Source organism: Prunus dulcis, chromosome 1 (assembly GCF_902201215.1).
Source record: "Prunus dulcis chromosome 1, ALMONDv2, whole genome shotgun sequence".
NCBI classification, from domain to species: Eukaryota; Viridiplantae; Streptophyta; class Magnoliopsida; order Rosales; family Rosaceae; genus Prunus; species Prunus dulcis.
This window is the reverse complement of record NC_047650.1, coordinates 17,221,991-17,241,756: the sequence shown is the minus strand read 5'-3', so window position 1 is coordinate 17,241,756 and position 19,766 is coordinate 17,221,991. Positions and strand designations below refer to the sequence as shown.

General features: G+C 39.4%; 1 protein-coding gene and 1 pseudogene across 1 annotated transcript; one reads left to right on the top strand and one right to left on the bottom strand.

Annotated features, from left to right (window-relative positions):
• Window positions 1-206: 206 nt before the first annotated feature.
• LOC117615673 lies at window positions 207-1,188 on the bottom strand (annotated as a pseudogene).
• A 10,479-nt stretch (window positions 1,189-11,667) lies between these two features.
• On the top strand, window positions 11,668-19,278 carry LOC117631447 (ATPase family AAA domain-containing protein At1g05910). The gene is made up of 10 exons (XM_034364603.1): window positions 11,668-12,238; window positions 12,717-12,824; window positions 12,933-14,744; window positions 14,830-15,018; window positions 15,126-15,268; window positions 16,321-16,566; window positions 16,926-17,112; window positions 17,727-17,792; window positions 17,885-18,266; window positions 18,718-19,278. Exons 1-10 carry the CDS (start codon window positions 11,981-11,983, stop codon window positions 19,101-19,103), a joined length of 3,777 nt encoding a protein of 1,258 aa, XP_034220494.1. The 5' UTR covers window positions 11,668-11,980; the 3' UTR covers window positions 19,104-19,278.
• Window positions 19,279-19,766: the final 488 nt, after the last annotated feature.

Sequence of the window (19,766 nt, the reverse complement as noted above, 5' to 3'; positions counted from 1 at the left end):
CTCTTAATCAAGTTTAATTAAAGATAAACAGTAAGATGCACATCATCAACTTGAAAAGATTGAAACGAATTAAAGTAATTTCATAAACAAAGAATCAGAATCCGAATCCGAATCCGGCCCAGTATGTACACAAAACTCGGAACCATAGAAACGATAACTCTATCCAGTAAACAAAAAAATTTTGAATTCATGCCAAATCCGGCGACCCCATTAGGAAACGGATATTCTCGGATCTGTAGAGACGAATGGGTGGGTCAAAAGCTGAGCGGCGGTCCACCGCTTTTCGGACTCCTTTTGCAAGCAACACTCCATGAAACTCCGAAACTCCTCCGACACCCCCTCAGGCAAGCTCGGCGGCTCTCTGAAACATATGGCGCACATGAGCGTGGCCCAGTTGGGTTTTTGACCCGGAGGCAACAACGGGAAGTGACCCATGTAAAGCTCCATCAGGGTCAGCCCTAGGCTCCATATGTCACCGGCGTAGCCGTTGTAATTTCCGCTGTAAGTATCCGGGTCGAATCTTTCCGGGCTCATGTAAGCACAAGTACCCACGTAGGAATTGCAGGCGTCCGAGGTCCAGCACAAGATCTTGCTCACGCCAAAGCCGACGATTTTCACTTCCATGTTGCTATTCACCAAAACATTGGGGGGTTTGATGGCGCGGTGGATGATCTTGTTGGTGTGGAGGTAGTTGAGGCCGTTAAGAACTTGGCGGGCGACGTGGGCAAGATTCGGCTAGGAGAAGGTGCCTTGGACTTTAAGCAAGGTCTCGAGGGTGCCGGAGTCCATGTACTCCATGAGGATCCCGATATCTCCCGACGGCTTCTCAAAGATAGCGTGGCAGTGGACGACGTGGGGAGAGTTGGTACGGCGGAAGATCTCCATCTCGCGTAAGAGCTGACAGCGGACTGTGGGGTCGTTGGAGTGGGCATGAACGAGTTTGAGAGCGTAGGTGTTGGAAGTCCGCTTGTGATTTACCTTGTAGACGGTACCGCTGTTACCGTGGCCGAGGACTTGGAGTTTCTCGAGATCGGCGGCGGAGATAGAGCCGAAGGAAGAGTTGTTTGTGACTGCGGCCGTAACAGTGGCGGTGGGAGGGAGGGGAACGGAGAAACATGGGCGGCACTCGGAGGATTCAGGCAAGGAGAGCCGGAGATTAAGCTGGCGTCGTTGTCGAATGAGAGCCATTTGTTTCTATTTTGATTGGGAATGTGTTGGTGGTGTGGGTGTGGAGTGGAGTACATTTATAGGGTTTCCTTTTTCCAAATTCAAGTAGGAGTGAGAAAAGAACTTGCGGGCCAAGCATCCGGCATCATCCAAATGGAGCTCAACTTTTTCGGTTTAGGATCATTTTGTTTTATTAACAAATTTAAACATAATTATCTACATTTGGATTTCAAAGCATTTACTATAGCTATGATAAATTCATAAGAGTTTGTTAAATCCAGATCCATAAACGCTTAATATTAATAGTTATCTGCCAACTTCATTTGCTTTGGTGCGTATATCTTGTATCTTTTGCAATAAAACTGACCACCTTTGGGAGTAATCTGCCTTTTATAATTAAATATTTTATCATTTTAAAACACTCGCCAAAAAAAAAAAAAAAAAACAGCGCAGAATAAAGATTTCAGCCTAAAACTCAATTTATTTAGTGCTACTATTTTCACCCCCATTCTATTTCCCCACCTACCTTATCTTCACACCCACTATTTAAATTTGTAAAAACACAATCTTGTATATCTTTCCATCCATCATTATTACTAAAACACCCTTTAATTATTAAAGTAAAATAATAATAAAATAACATTTTAAAAAAAAACAAAAAACAAAACTCCCCCCCGGGACGATCAAATGAGCCTATGGCAACAAAGTTTTTTTGTTTTTTTGTTTTTGATGAACTGGGGGGGAGGGGGGGGGTAAAACCCTAAGAACACACAACAACTACTCACTACAGACTAACCGAGTCCTAGTGACTCCAAGCAGATCATCAACAAGGCTAGTGCCAATCCAGCTCGGACCCATATCAAAAAACAAACACCTAGGTCAAGATTGTAGCTCCACTAAGCAATACAGTCAGCAACCACATTTCTTTCTCTATAATTGTGTTGAAGAGCATAGGTATCAAACTTTCCCATAAGCTCCCAGCAACTTGAAGTCAGAGACGCCACAGGATGTAAACCAAGAGTAATAGAATTCTTCACCAACTTAACAGCCATTGCAGAATCCATTTCCACCAACAGATTACGAAAGCCTCTATCCTCAGCAAGCTTTAACCCAAAAAACAAGCCCTACATTTTAGCCTCAAGGATCTAACCTCTGCCCAAATTAGCAGCAAAACCACAAGTCCAATCACCAAAGGAATCACGTATAACTCCCCCCGCACCAATGCATCCATAAGCACTTTTCCTAGTTCCATCCACATTCAGCTTATACTGCCATGACTAGGTGGCACCCATGCTAGGGACAAGTGGATCTTAGGACTGGTTTTATGCAAGATTTGAGAGTTCATGAACCATTCATTGGCAGTAACCAAGATGTCGTGTCTGGGGTTAACAAGAATCTCATCCTCGGGCTGAAAAATGGATTTGTTCCTCCACTTCCACAAATGCCAACAAGTAGCTACAAACACCAAATACCAAGGAACATCAGCATGCCACTTAGCCTTTGACATTAAATTAGCCTTGAGCCAAGGTTTGAAATCCATCTAGAAGAAAGAAAAATTGGATGGAGAGATAATCAAATCATTCCAGACATCTCTGGCTCGATTACAGTCACGAAATATATACAAAATAGACTCAGTAGGACAATCACAGACAGTACAAGCCGAATCCCCAGCTAGGTTTCTTTTAACTTTCTGCTCATTAGTAAGGATTTTTCCTTAGGCAGTCAGCCACAAGAAAAAATGTAGTCTATGAGGGATCCTGAGGCTCCATAAAAATTTCCAATCGTACTCAAGCCACCAAGGACCTTTAAAGAACAACCCATAGGCAGTTTTAACTGAGAAAACTCTTTTAGGAGAAAGCCTCGAAATATAAGAATCAGGGAGAGAACCCATGAAACCAACAAGCACATTAAGAATTTTCTAAACAAGATCATCATGAAGAGTGGAACGTAATTTGTTAACCTCCCACCAACCATTCTTGGAGAAATCAGACACAATACAATTCTAATCAGTCAACTGCAACACCCCCTCAAGATGAGCCAAAGGTGCATCACTGACCCACTTGTTTGTCCATAAATGAGTAGAATCCCCTTTTCCAATCCTCCAAGCTAACCCTTGGGATAACAAGGCAGTCCCATGGAGAATACTTCTCCAAGTACTGGAGCAGCCTTGTTTAGACTTTAAAGAAGTGTCAAGAACAGTAGAACCCTGCATATAATTGGTTTCATAAATTTTAGCCCACAAGCCCTTATCCTTGCTACGCAATCTCCACCCTATTTTAGCCAACATAGCTTGGTTCATGGCAGTAGTCTTCTTAAGACCCATACCCACTTTGCATGTAGGCCTACAAACCAAATCCCATTGACATAAATGAATCTTCTGCTTTTTCTCTCCACAACCACCACCACTCCACCCCTCCCGCGCCGCCGCCCCCCAAAAGAAGTTTCGATTGAGTTTATCCAAATCATCACACACACTAGCAGGCAATTTGGTAGTTTGCATAGCGTAAATAGGAATGGAAGTAGTAACAGCTTGAATATTTACCTTTCCAAGATGCCGAGATCATTGGTAAGAGGTGAACCACATATATAACTAATCTCCTTAGCAAGCTCCTTACAAGTGTTAGGAGAACAATAAATGGCAGACTTTTCAAAATTAACTACCTACCCAGAAGCATGGCAAAAGAGCTTCAAACAACTTCTCATAACTCTGGCTTGACAGGAGCTAGCCTCAACAAAAAGAATTAAATCATCGGCAAAAAAAAGGTGAGAAACAGCATGACCTGTCTGTGACGATTTGACAAGTCTCCACTTCTTCTTTCCAACAGCATAAAAAATAATATGTGAGAGCTTTTCAACACATAACCCAAATAAATAAGGAGATAAGGGATCTCCTTGCCTAATTCCATTCAAAGGCACAAAAGGAGAAGTCAACTCACCATTAACACAAAGTTGGTATCTCACAGTAGTAACACAGCTCTTGATTAGATGAACCAAATCATCAGGAAGCCTCAACTCCACCAACACATACTCAATAAAGTTCCAGTTCAATCTATCATAAGCCTTGGAGAGATCAATTTTCCAAGCAATAAATCCCTTCTTGCCTTTCGAATTTTTAAGTTATGCATTAATTCATGAGCAATAAGGATATTGTCAGTGATATGCCTGTCAGGGACAAAGCTAACCTGATTAGGGCTAATTAGCTTGGGCAAAATAGGCCTGAGATGAGCAACAATAATCTTAGATATGACTTTGTGAAGAGGAACAAAGTCTGATAGGCCTAAATTGTGTCATAGTATGGGGATTGGCCACCTTAGGCACCAATGTAATTAAGGTAGCATTAAGTTTATCTGGAATTTGACAATCAGTAAAAATTTGCTGAACCATATTAAAAATAGTAGGGCCACAAATATGCCATTGGTTCTGAAAGAAACACGCAGGGAACCTATCAACCCCAGGGGCTTTAAGACTACCAATACCAAACAAGCTTTCCTTGACTTCGAACAACTCAACACATTTGTACAACCCCTCCAAATAAGCAGAAGCAAGACTAGGAAAAAGATTGATAATAGGCTTTGCACTAGGAGCAACTCATCTTGATTAAACATCCCTTGAAAGTAATTGACAGCCAATCTTTTAGTATCCTTTAATCTCTCAATCTTGTTCCTCCTTCTCTGAACAATAGTAATGAGATGGAAAAACTTAGTGTTCCTATCACCATCCTGCAACCACTGGACTCAAGACTTCTGTTTCCAAAACAAAGATTCTTGATCTAAAACATTATTAAATTCAGTAGTAAGACAACCTTCCAGATTGCTAAGAAACTCATTAGGCCCTTGCAAAGAGCCTGCTGGATACCATGAATTCTAATCAATAGTCTTGTTTTTTTCTGTCTCAAATGGCCAAAGACTTGAATGTTCCAAGTTTTAAGAGGCTCAACTAATTTAAGGGTTTTCCCCATAGCAAAACCAGCAGATTTATCCCAAATTTCAAAAATAAAGTCATCAAAGCTTTCATGCTTTAGCCACATAGCTTCAAAACGAAAAGGTCTCTTAAGGGGGTCAGCCTTAAAGCAAGATTGCAAGCAAATTTTAATGGGACTATGATAAGACTTTGTACGAGGGAGATGCCTCACATTGGCATCAGAAAAAAGCCTTCTCCATTTCACATTACAGATTGCTCTATCCAACCTTTCCAACACACGTTTATTTGACCAAGTAAATTTGGGTCCAGCAAACCCCAAATCCAACATCTCATGACTATCAAACCAATCTTTAAAACCTTTAGACCTACCAGAGGAAGCCCCTCCCAGTTTTTCATTGACAGATAGAATGTCATTGAAATCTCCAACTAATAACAATGGTAATTCGTGACTCTCAGGTACAAACGTAAGATACTCCCATAACTTTTCTCTTTTAACCCTACTAGGATTAGCATAGATAGCAGTAAACATCCAAGAGGGCTAACCAGGCCAAGAAACACAGGCCGAGATAGATTGATCAGAAGTGCCCGCTATTTCCACAGTAACTTTATTATCATTCCATAACAACCATAATCCCCCAGAAAAACCAATCGCATCAACAACTCCAAAACACTTAAAACCCAAAGTTTGGATCACTTTCAAAGCTCTCCGCCCACTAATGCGAGGCTCACAGATGAACAACATATCAATATGATGGGTACTAATCATGTCCAGCATATTAGTTTTAAACTTGGTGCAAGCTGCACCTTGAACATTCCAACAAACAACATTCATTAGAAACTAACAACTAATGAGAGAACATCCAGGGGCTAAACCCTTAATTAAAGATCATAAGACATGCCTTCAACAATGTTGAAGGCATTACTTGCCACTTGTCCGCCAATAGAGTCCATTTGACCTTCAGAGAGATTCATCTTCTCAGGTTGATTCCCATGATCATCATCATCATTAGAATGCAGGATAGCATCCACACTTTCAGGATCAAAGCCTTTCTCAATCCTTGTATCCAGTGGCCTAATATTCAGAGGCTGGTGGCCAAAAATATACACCCCTTTATTTTTTTTTTTTGAATATGTTGACCGTGGCCCCAACTATCAAGTTCAGATACTAGAGTCATGGCTACAAGCTTCTTACCATCCACTATCTCTGTTCGAGCCCTAGGAAAGGAACCATACTTAGCTTGACTAGGAAGATAAGCCTTCATTATACTCCCTTCACCTGCATTAGTACCCTTGGTAGTCTTATTAGAAATATCACTGAGGGCTTGCCTGGCACCAGACTTAGTATTCTTAGGTTTAGTCCAGATCTTATTACCATGAGAAAAACTAAACTGAGCAGCATCATTAGCATTAATAGAACCCTTGTTCCCCTCCAAACTAGTCTCACCATCATCCCTTCCAAAATTCTCACTTACCATCCTAAGAGCATCAAACCTCGATCCCTTTGGTTTAGCACCATACTCCCTCCTCCCATCACATTTAACATGAGCCTTGGGTCTCCTTCTTGGAGCAACATTCATTTAAGGGCCACACAAACTCTGCTTGAGATCAGTATCCCTTTGAATACGTTCCACAAAATTAGAGCCCAAATTAGCGTGCCCTCCTACTGCTAGATGCTCACCACCCAACGCTTCAACCCTCTGCTCTTTCAAACTACAATGCTCTCATTTATGTCCATACGTCCCACACAAATAACATATATCAGGCAATCCTTCATATTCAATATTGTACCAATTCTGATTAATTTGAACAAAGGCAATCCACAAAATAATCATTGATTAAGTCAATAAGCTTCCATTCCCCTTTCAGGCTCCACTTTTGTTGCAATCTGGCATGAAGATAGTTATAAGTGTGAGATCGACCCAACAATTTCACAATAAGAGCATTTTGCCATGGTTTACAGAAGCATCCATTGCCAAATCTGAAAATTGGATACTTGGGCCACGCTCACCACGAGAAATGACCACATCATCCGCATCATTCAGATCCTCATAATCAGCATCTAAGGAGTTTATATCAATACTCACATTCTGAACCATGTTCACCTTATTCATCAATTTAAACTTTCCACCCCAAAGTCAAAATAAGGTACCTGATCAGAGCCAACCCCTGCATCAGACGACATCATTGGAATTGGATCAGACTCATCCACCAGGTCCGTGTCATGCTCACAGTCATTAGAAGCTCAGACTCATTTTGTAAGGCGATAGTTCTTAAGAAATGCTCCAGGAGAGCCTTCCTTCATGATTGGAGGAAGTTACAGATTTACCCACTCAAGCACTAAGAGAACAGCTACCAGAAATCACCGCAAATGGCGATTTCTAGTGAAAACCAGTCGACGATTGTAGAACAGAAAGCAACCTTTTTTAAGTATTTGCAACATATGAGTTTTCCATCTTCAACGAATTAATAATGTCTATTCGAACCATGGAATAGTTAATACAAGAGAAGATGAATCATTGCAGTCTTCCTAACACATGGGTTTTTTCTTTGTTATTTTTCAATTTTCGATGGTGTATCAGACCGAACCAAGCTCTTCGATCCGATCTGTATTTGTCTTTCCCAAGATCGCTAGTTTACTAAACCGAACCGAAGGTAAAAATTAACTTAATATTCCAACATTGGAACAAAAGAGAATTGAACTCCTGTTGCCAACTTAGATTTCTTGCACGCTACAACACCACCACGCTAACAAGCTTTGTTGCATATACTAAATATATCTAATGGGTATTAGCATCACTCATCTTCAAACTAAGAGTGAAACCCTAACTCATACGGATAAAGTGACAAATAAAGAACCCTTATCATTATTTGTTGCGCAGCCTCCTCTTCCTCTTCTCTTATGGTGTGTTTACTAATCAGGAATTGGAATTCTCATTATGAATTGACTTCCACCTATGGAGGATTCCTACGTTTACTTCGCATCAAGGAATTGAAAAGTAAGTGGGGCCCACACAAAATTAGGAATTGAATTCTTGATTTTATAGGAATTTAATTCTTGGATGGGATGTGGTAATCTAATTCCTAGAGAACTAACCCATTAGGACTTTTTAGTAATTAGTATCACTCTTACCCCAGTTCCATATGATTTAGTAAACAACTTCAATAAGAATCTAGAATCTATATTCTTTCAATCCATATGTTTAGTAAACAACTTCAATAGGAATCCGGAATATAATTCTCCTCAATCCAACTCCTCATCAATTCAATTCATTCTCAATTCAAATCCTCCTAATCCAATTACGGATTAGTAAACATGTCATTAGTTTCTTCGAATTTTCATCTCCTTCTGGCTCATTTTCATTGAATCTTCCTCTCCTCTCTATCTCCAACTCTTCTCTTCCATACCCTCTTCTTCTTAGTCTCTCCCACTCCTCTTTTCATCTCTTTCAATATGCTTCTCTCTCTCTCTCTTCTGTCACTGCATGGCTAGATCTGGAATTGTCTCTTTGTTGCACAACTCTTCAACTTCTTTTCTTTCTTTCTCGACTCCACTCATCGGATCTCACAGAGAAACTGACCAAGCCAAACCAGTTTCTCGGCGAACCGAGTCAATTAGTGAAAGCTGCTTATGGTTAGGCATTGATGTTCCAAAATGGTGCACCATAAGACTCGGTTCAGCGTGCGATTTTCGGCTAACGGCGTGGTTTGGTTCAGGTGTCCAGCGCTAGTTTTCGCCTATTGGAAAGAGAAATATATTCATATATATTAAGTTACAAAAGATCATAATAGTAAGGGCCAAGAAGATTGTGAAATGAGAGAACCTTTTTTTTATCTGAGCTTGTTGTTTTTGGTGTTGCGGTGACAATGGCTTCTAGCTCTGGTACTGGGGATGAAAGACCTCTAACAAAGAAGCATAAGAAATCAAACGGGGTTGGGAGAGGGGGAGAAAGGAGAGAGTTTTTGTTTAAAAAAATGTTGTTTAAGTTAATTTTGTTTTATATTTGAAATGCTTTAAAAAAAGTTTTTTTTTTTTTCCTATGTCCTTAGAAGTCATTTTACAACTGGATAAATTTGTCTTTAAAATTTTGAAGATAAGTGGGTGGGAAAATAGGAGGGGGACTGCGAATTAGATAGAGATGGGAGGCTGTGGCATAGTTTCTTTGTTTTTCTCTCTTTTGCTTTTCTTCTGAAGGGTAATATTGGAACCCAACGTCTAACTGGCAAAAAGTTTTAAATTTTTTTAAAAGACATGTGGCAATATTTGAGTGGAAGTATCACTAGCTAATGTGATAATACCATATCATTCTATAATTTCTCGTCTCGTTGAAGTAGGAAAAACAAAATGGGTAGATTTCACAACGTAACAAGGTCACAAAACTAATAATATCTATCCAAGGGCAACTCACATTATTATGGTATGGTCTATATTTGACAACAATATTGATTTACCCCTATATTTGATGACAATATTGACAGAATCTCTTTGAAGTAGGCTGTGAGGAGGATAAGATGGGGCGAAATCCCCGATTTAGGATTGTTTAACCCCTATATTTGACAACAATATAGAGGGACGAAGAAAAGCATTCCTTGCTTTTCCCCACCCCGCTAGGAGACAGGAACTTAATCCGAAGAGCTGGCACATAAACATGGAATTTCTACTCCGCTCTCCTAATCGGAAACATCTGAGCCTTCTATATCAGTATGTAGGTTAAAGGACTACTGTTGTCAGGCCTTTAACGGGCTTGATGAGGACCCAATAACAGCATAAGAAAGGGCCTAAGAATTTCAGTTTGACTAGTGTTTCCATCCGCCATCTTATATACATATTTACGCAAACCATCACTTCGACTTCCGATCCTTGCTTCTGATTTAGTGAACCTCCTGCCCTTCTCTCGCATCTTGCTCCTTTTGAGAGAGGGATATTTGAGGATTATGTGGCTAACTTTTGGCAACAAAATCGCAGACGACTTGCATACTCACATGCATACTGATATAGAAGGCTCAGATGTTTTCGATCGGGAGAACGGGGTAGAAATTCCATGTTTATGTGCGAGCTCTTTGGATTAAGTTCCCGTCTCTGAGCGGAGAGGGTAAAAGCAAGGAATGCTTTTCTTTGTCCCTCCAGAAAATGTGGTGGAACATGCTTAAACTATGTGCATTTCTTTCGGGATATGAGTGCATTTCTTTCAAGATATGAGTGCATTTCTTTCGGGATATGAGTGCATTTCTTTCAGGATATGAGTGCATTTCTTTCGGGATATGAGTGCATATCTTGAATGCAAAATAGCCTTTTGTGCCTAAATCTTATCCAAAAAAGAAAAGTGGTTCATCTTCCCTAGTAGTCTCTGGCGGATGAGTAATCAAAGCTAGGAGTCCCTTTTCTTTCATCGAAACTAGTAGTTGGGTCTGGCTCTTCTCAATATGCGAAATCGAAGGACGAGGCGATCCTGGCAGATGAGCCTGAGTTTGAAGCCTTGGAAAAGACAATGTACTATGGTATCGGCCAGGAGGCTCGTGAGTTGATTCACGACTCGGTGAATAAGCAAAATAGAATAAGTAGCTTCGTGGGGTGATTCAGAATTTTGGAGGAATTTAGGGAGATTCACTATTATGCCCAATATAGAAGCCCAAATTATTAAAAAAAACCTATATGAAATGGACTTTAGAAACACACCCAAAGCCCATTTACAACATAACAAAAATACTTTTAACTTCTTTTAAATTACAAAACTATCATTGATTTCTTAAAATAAACCAAACCCCAAAACCTCATAAAAAAGCCCAAAACACTCAATAGGGCATTAAAGTAGTTTAATAATCAAAATTAAATTCAATAAGGAAAGTTGTCATTTTTTGGGTTTGTTTATAGAAATTAAAATGGTGTAGGGTTTAGTTATAGTTTTAATGCTAAGAATGGTTATATGACGAAATATCTCTTTAAAGAGTTTAGTGACCCTTGGGTCAAATCTATTTGGTAAAAAGCTTTTAAGCAAGTAAGCGAGGAAAGAAAGTAGACTAATGATGTTCACCCGTGAGTTAACAATCAAGATTCCTAGGCGTATCGTCCAGGTATCCAATTCAACAATTATCCCATTATGTAACACTTCCACTCAGATATTGCCACGTATCTTTAAAAAAAATTTGAACTGTTTTTCAAACTAGATATTGGGTTCCAATTCTCCCTCAAAACCTCTTGATTCAAGTTATCTTTATCCAATTTTTCTCATGGGCTTGACAAGAGAAGATATGAGAGACACATCCAGAAAGATCCCAAGAAATTCTTGATACGCAGATATAAGATTTTGGGCCTCGTAGAATGTGATGATAAAAGCCAATTGAGAGAGAGAGAGAGAGAGAGAGAGAGAGAGAGAGGGCCCGATTTAGGACTATTTTATCCCTATATTTGACAACAATATTGACAGAATGTAACGCAGTGATACCATATTATTATATAATTTCTCCATTTATTGGAGGATGCGATAGAAAAAACCAAGTAAAGGCCAATTAAGAAGGGTGCCGTATTCAAATTTAAATGGGCTACTTTTGTTAACAAATAACGCGTTAATTCAATCTCCCACCAAACACAGCCTTACAGAGTACAATCTAATTAAACGGAGAGTGAGTTTCGAGAGTATAAAAAAATAAAAAATCCGTTTTCCCCGTGGAGCCAAACGCCCCCTTCTTCCCTCTCCTTCTGTACTGTGTCTGTGTACAAAACCCTAGTCCTCCACTTTACCGAACACACCAGAGCTTCCTCCTTAAATTCCTCCTTTTCCCTTTAATTGCCATTTTTGCTTCCACGAAAATGAAAAACAAAAATTAATTTCATTGTTTCCTTTTCCATAAATTTCCATTTCTGCATTTATATAAGTTTATTTTTATTTTTATATAAATGCATAAGCGATCTGATGGGCCGGCTTCGGAGCCGGTACGGACGAGCGGAAGGGTGAGGAGACGGCCCACAGCGTACGGGCGAAGCATGTACTATTACAACACAAGCACCTCCAGCCTCATTCAAAAACGGAGAAATCGGAAGAACAAGACGAAGACCAGAACTGCGGCTTCTCATATTGCTAAGATAATGCGCCATGGCAGCCGTTCCCAAAGATCCACGCAACCCAGTACTCCCCCTGACTCCAATAACCATAATGTAAGACGGAACTTTCTTCAGTTCTTAATAATATGGTTCTTGTTTGCATGAAATTGATTGGATATGATGTTATTATATTTGTTTTGTTCTGTTGTTTGCTAGGTTTAATGATTCGTGCGGTTATGATTTTAGGGTTTTGATTTTTAGTAGGGTTTTTGAGGGAATTGTGATGTGAATCTGCACGTTTGTTTATTTAGTTTGTTTGCTTTGATTTTGCATGTGACTTAAATAATGGTCAGGGAAGGGTTTTAAGTGATTTTACATAAAAGTACTGGGATTTCTCAAATTAGGAGAAATTTTAGGGAAGGGTTGGAGTGGGGTTTTAAGTGATTTCGCTTAAATTTAAATTTGGGGAAGGGTTTAGGTTAGGGCAGGAGTGAAGATGACCTAATCCTCACTTCCCATTTCTCATGTGAAGTCTCTGATATATGCACATATATAATTTTTTTTTTTTTTTTTTTTCTGCATTTGTTTTCAGGCAGAAGCATCCAATCTCCGACGCTCTACAAGGAAGAGAAAGGAAACAAAGAATCGTGACCTTTACACAACAGATGACAGTTCTGGAAGTGAGGATTTAGATATAATGGTGAGGTTTTGTACTCAACTATGCATGTTACTTTTATGAAGGTAGTATCGAAGCTTGTAAAACATGATATGTTGCCTGAACTGAATTTTGGGCTTGTTTTGGTTTCAGAAAGCTACAGGTAAATCTATGAAAAATCAGGTTCATAATAGTGCGTGTAAAGATGAGCCATCATCTCCCAAGCATAAAAAGATATTGGAGACTAGACAAACACCTCGTCGTGAAGGATTGCGCCCTCGTCGATTAAAGGCATCAAGAGAACAGTTGGTTTTGCGGTTTGATGATGAGCAGGATACTTCAGAAGAGAAGATTGACCAAGAGGAAACTGAAAATGGGAATGACATAGAATACAATGAGGCAGATGATGGTCAAAATGAAGGTGACGGAGAAGATGTGGGTGATGGTGATGGTGACGATGATGGTGATGGTGATGGTGATGAAGATGGTGATGATGAGGAGGGTGAAGAAGAACAAGAAGGAAGAAGACGATACGATCTTCGAAATCGTGCAGATGTCCGTAAGCTAAGACCAAGATCTCCTCGAAGAGTGTTGCGTCAAGGAATGGGGACAAAGGTTGGTAGGGATGTGAGAAAGGGTGGATCACGAGTTCATAAGCGCCATCGAATGACAAGGACTGATGATTCTGATGACTCCCTTCTTGTGGACGAACTAGATCAAGGCCCTGCAATTCCCTGGGGCCGAGGTGGGAGCAGATCTGGACCACCATGGCTTTTTGGGGGACTAGACACGCATGGAACAACAGCATGGGGGTTGAATGTTGCTGCGTCAGGTTGGGGTCATCAGGGTGATGCTTTTGCCACTTTAACTTCTGGAATTCAAACTGCTGGGCCGAGCTCAAAGGGAGGGGCAGACATACAACCATTGCAGGTTGATGAGAGTGTGAGTTTTGATGATATAGGGGGGCTTTCTGAATATATTGATGCTTTGAAGGAAATGGTTTTCTTTCCTCTATTATATCCAGATTTCTTTGCGAGTTATCATATTACCCCACCAAGGGGGGTTTTGTTATGTGGTCCTCCTGGGACTGGGAAAACATTGATTGCCAGAGCATTAGCCTGTGCTGCATCCAAGGCTGGCCAGAAAGTCAGCTTTTACATGCGGAAGGGTGCAGATGTGCTAAGCAAATGGGTGGGTGAGGCTGAAAGACAATTAAAACTACTTTTTGAGGAAGCTCAAAGAAATCAACCTTCAATAATATTCTTTGATGAAATAGATGGACTTGCTCCTGTAAGGTCCAGCAAACAAGAGCAAATTCATAATTCTATTGTGTCCACTTTGCTTGCTTTGATGGATGGTCTTGATTCCCGTGGACAAGTTGTTTTGATTGGAGCAACCAACCGGATTGATGCAATTGATGGAGCCCTCCGACGCCCTGGTAGATTTGACCGTGAATTCAACTTTCCTTTGCCAGGCTGTGAGGCACGCTCTGAAATTTTGGACATTCATACTCGAAAATGGAAGCATCCTCCTTCAGGGGAGCTAAAACTGGAACTTGCAGCTAGTTGTGTTGGATATTGTGGTGCTGATTTAAAAGCTCTTTGTACTGAAGCTGCCATTCGTGCTTTCCGTGAAAAATATCCTCAGGTTTACACAAGTGATGATAAATTTGTAATTGATGTTGACTCAGTAAAGGTTGAAAAGTATCACTTTGTTGAAGCAATGTCAACAATTACTCCAGCTGCTCACAGAGGAGCGGTTGTGCACTCCAGGCCATTGTCCTTGGTAGTTGCACCATGCCTGCAAAGGCATCTCCGAAATTCCATGAACTATATATCCGATATTTTCCCCCCCCTTGCAGTGACATCACAGTTAACCAAGCTTGCTATGCTCTCCTCTGGCTCTGCAATTCCTCTTGTCTACAGGCCTCGGCTTCTGCTATGTGGCGGTGAAGGTTCTGGTCTGGTAATTATCGTGGATCCTCTTTGTATTGACAAATTGGTTGTAATGGGAAGACAAACTAAATTTACTTACTGCTTTAGTTTTACAGGATCATCTTGGCCCTGCTATTTTACACGAACTCGAGAAATTCCCTGTTCATTCTTTAGGACTTCCATCTCTTCTATCTGATCCTAGTGCAAAGACACCAGACGAGGCATTGGTACATATATTTGGTGAAGCAAGGAGAACAACCCCATCAATTCTCTATTTGCCTCAGCTCAATCTTTGGTGGGAGACAGTGAGTGCATGCTAATGTTTCATATCATTGTTAATTAAATGGCTGTCAATGATCAGATTCTACTAGTCTATTTTGTGCTATTTGAGGTTGATGGATTCATTCTGCAGGCACATGAGCAGCTCCGAGCTGTTTTGCTGACGTTGCTAGAAGAATTACCATCAGACTTGCCAATATTACTGCTTGCAACATCATCAGTCCCACCTGCTGAAGTTGATGCCACAGCTTCTTCAATATTTTCTGATCGTTCAGTGTATGTTATCATTTATTAAAAACCAACCATTATTTGTGAATCCAAATGCTGTGTTTCTGTCTGAGACATTTTTTTTGCTGGTATGCAACTTCCTAATCTTTTATTTGTCTTTCCTGAAAAATAAATCGTTAATATTTCAGTAGCATTTGGTTTGCAACTTCCTAACCCTAATTGGATCAAACACAGTAGCATTTGGTTTGCGTCTTCAAGACTTTCTTGTTCTCTTTTTTATTTTCAGCTTTTAGAAGGGAACATAATTTTTCATCCTGATTGAACAGTACCTTTTGGGAAGCAAACAGAAAAGAGGAAAAAAAAAAAGAAAAAAAAAAGGCAGGATAACATAATAAATTGCTTTCAAAAGAAATTTTTTAACTATTAGGAGCTACACTGGAGATTGAAAAATTGTTTTCTTTGTAGACTTTTATTCATATATCTTGTTTTTGGTGATGTAATCCATTAGTTGTATTGCGAAAGGAAGAAACAAACCTTTTTGAAGATGAGGCTCATTTTACTTTAGATGGAAAGTTTAAAAGTCTAAGATTAAAATCTACCTATGAAAGTGTAAACACATTGGATTCAAGCCTGCTCAACTGCTACATGATCTGAGGTTTGTGGTGTGCCAAGCTGCCATTCCCAATCCTCATACCCTAAGAGTCTGCATTATAGGTATTATACATGGCATTTCTTGGGTTGTCAAAGAACTGTTTTTAAGATTCTTGAAAATTGATGAAAAAACCATGGCAGCTAATATTAGACTTCCACCACTAAGATTTTCTCCTTACACTCTTAATAAACAATTATAGCAAAGAGATTTCGGTTTTCACATGTTGTGTGATTACCTGATGGTTTCTAAAAGCTTTATGTTTTGAAATTTTCCCTGGATTGTAATATGATGTTATTTCACTACTATACAGAAATACCTAATTTAAGATTTATCAATTTATTCTCTTATCATAGTTTTATTTTTATTTAGTTCATAAATCATCTGTGATAATTTATTGAGTATTTTTCATGGCTATGATTCTAGTCATATTTTTGCATTTTGTTATCAGCTATCAGTTGGGCAAACCATCTACTGAAGACAGATTTTTGTTTTTTGACCGTCTCATCGAAGCTGCTTTGTCAGTTTTGTTAGAGGGCATAACAAAAAATTCTCAAGAATCAGTATCTGTTCCTGAACTTCCCAAGGCTCCAAAAGTGGCAAGTGGTCCAAAGGTCTCGGAGTTAAAAGCCAAGGTAGAAGCTGAGCAGCATGCCCTTCGCCGATTGCGGATGTGCCTCAGAGATGTTTGCAATAGGTTAGATAATCCTTACTGTGTCCGTGTCCCTTTGTGATGATTGGTGTATCTTCTTACTGGTTACTTGCATTTGCCCGTGGTTTACAAAGAGTGAATTTAATGAACAATTTGGAAACTGTACCGTTGTAATTTTTTGTAATACTTCCTCATCTTTTTCCTTTCCTCGTCTGTAAGTAGTATCTGTTTTGCTTAAATTAAGATATTGAGGCTTCTGTTTAGTCAAGCTTTGTTTTTTTTTTTTTTTTTGGTTGGATTGCCTCATGTTTATGGAATAGGGGCCATTTGGCTCATGGCATGAGAATGATTCATTATATATATAATTTGTCTCTACTTATATACTTTTTTTTCCTATGCTGCAGACTTTTATATGATAAGAGGTTTGGTGCTTTCCACTATCCTGTGTCAGAGGAAGATGCTCCAAACTATCGCACAATCATTCAGAACCCTATTGATGTGGCTAAGCTGCTGCAGAATGTAGACTCTGGGCAGTATATTACATGTTCTTCATTCCTGCAAGATGTTGATCTAATAGTTTCCAACGCAAAGGTTTGTGGTGCTTGCTGTAGTTTTTACCTGTTAATTTATAATAATTGCAATGACATCCGATAGACTGAGAGGACTAAGGAGGTTGGCCATTTCATTTTGTTCTGTTTTTGTAATCATGACATGTTATTCTGTTTTATGTTGCCTTCTGTTCTTTGATGTCTCGTGACGTGGCATTTCTTTTTCCTTAGATTTAACTTTTAAGAAGCATGGTGTCTCATGGTAGTTCATTTGCACTTCTTTCGAGTTTGGATTTTATTCCCCTTCTACCAACGTACAATGTTCGAAAAATCGCTAGGTGGTAGGCGAGTGGCAGGCAGGGGCCTAGCGCCTAGAGGAGTAACTGGGGCCTTGGAGCGGCGCCTAGGCATTTCTTTTTTTATTATATTTATTTTGTATTATAAATTATAATTTATACCAAAATCATGCAAAACATAAAAACTGGGAATATTTGAAAAACATCATGCTCTCGCTCTTGATTTTTGATTTTTGATTTTCTGATTTCTATGTTCAAGAATATGTTGTGCAAAGAAAGCCCAAAATTGTTGTTGTCATTGTGTTTGTTTTGTAAATTGTATCATGTGTCAGTTTTATGTATTCTGCTATCTTGAATTCAGGCTTACAATGGAGATGATTATAATGGTGCTAGGATTGTTAGCAGAGCTCATGAGCTTCGAGACGCAGTAAGTTTGACTGTTATTATTATTATTATTTATGTATTTTATTTGAGGCTTTTGGCTTTTGCATTTCTTATATGTATTATTTTTCTCCTCAGGTACATGGGATGCTGTCACAAATGGACCCTGCACTAGTTGCATATTGTGACAAGATTGCAGCTGAAGGTGGTCCAGAACATATTCCAGATGGTTTAGGGGTATCTACTTTCCCCGTGATACCTGTTGTACAGCTGGGAACTGTCACTAGAGCAAGTGCTCGACTTCGTAATGTCCAGCTGGAGGTGCCTGTGGATCAAAATTATGAGGCTTGCAGACGGCCAAAGAGGAATGTCGAGCCCCAGCCGGAGGTGCCAGTGGATCAAAATTATGAGGCTTTGAAACAGCCAAAGAGGAATGTAGAGCCCCAGCTGGAGGTACATGTGGATGAAAATTATGAGGTTTTGAAATGGCCAAACAGGAATGTTGAGCCCGCACATGCAGGTAACTCTGAGCCTTTCCATGGCTATAAACATGTTTTATATTTTAAATGTAACTAAATGTTTTATTTTTCAATATTCAATTTACTGTCTAGCGTCTAGAGTTGAGTGACTTTAGGACTGCTCTTGGTTGCCTCCTGTAATTTTGAAATATTTATTCTCGAGAGCCCTCATAAGAAAGAAGGCTAAAGGCTAAAGAGATTGGACGAATGGAGAAATGAAGGCTTAATCAAGGCCGTTGGTGTAGTCCAATGTCACATGCTCTAAATGTTGAAGTACAAATATGTATCTTTCCTTATAAAGTGTCTTCTAGCATTCCAAAAGTCATTCTGAAGCCTTATTTTGTAATTTGATATGCTTGTTAGTTGAACATGGTTTTCAATTTTTTTTTCCTGCCTTCTATGAATAAGATCACAATTTCACTTCTTGATGTTAACTTTCCTGGTGATGATCAGCTTCAACTGCAGAGGACAAGTCATGGCTTCAGGATTCAATACTGTCCAAGTCATCGCAGGGACCTGAGACAAATGAAACTAATCCTGAAGTGCCAGAATCCTCCCATCAGCATGAAACTTCTGGAGAAATTTCTGGCCATAATTCTCATGTGATTGGATCCCAAGACATCACTATGTCAGATGGTGAGATGACAAACCAAATAGAGTCTGTTAGGCAACTTTTTGTGGAAAGGACTGAAAACTATGACATTCCACAGCTAGAGAGGCTTTATACTAGAATTATGAAGGGCATTTTTGACATCAAGCACAAAGGTGATATAGATGGCACCAAGCCTTCAATTTTGAGGTATTTATTAAAATTTGCGGAGGGTGAAGCAAATTTATGATTTCTTAAAAACAAAGTATAAATCCTTTAGTCAGATGTAAAGTCGGGATCTTCTTTTTATTGCAGATTTGTTGAGTTATATAGATCTCCCTATCTCTCTCAAACTTTTTGTGTATACATCTGATCTTTACATGGCATGCTGACGTGTTGTGACGAATCCATCAGTTGTGTTTTAATTATTAGTCTCCTTATGTTATAACATGAAAAGATTCGTAATGACTTAAGCATGCCCACATAATGTATTAGATGCACAATTTTTTAGCCGAATACGAGGTAAAGTCGCTCTTGTAGACGCCATCGTAATTGAGGGTATAGTATCCATATGAGGATCCTACTTATACTAGGTTATCAATGCCGTTCAGGAAAATCAAATCGGTTGGGATTGTGCCTAATCAACCAGGTTTAAAACCTTTCGACCAAAACACCAGGTTTAAAACCATACAATGTTGAGAACAGTTTCTTGCCAAAAAAGTAGGACAAATATTCGGTTACTTCTCTTTCCTTGTAGTATATCTCTCTTTTTGTCTTCCCGCACTTATTTTCGCTCACCCTCTAACTTCATATTTTAAATTTTATGAAGTCTCATTTTGTCGGATCTGTCAATTCTTCTTTAACAGAAAACTTAAGCTTTCGCAAACGTGGTAATTAGTTGGTTAGGGTAGTG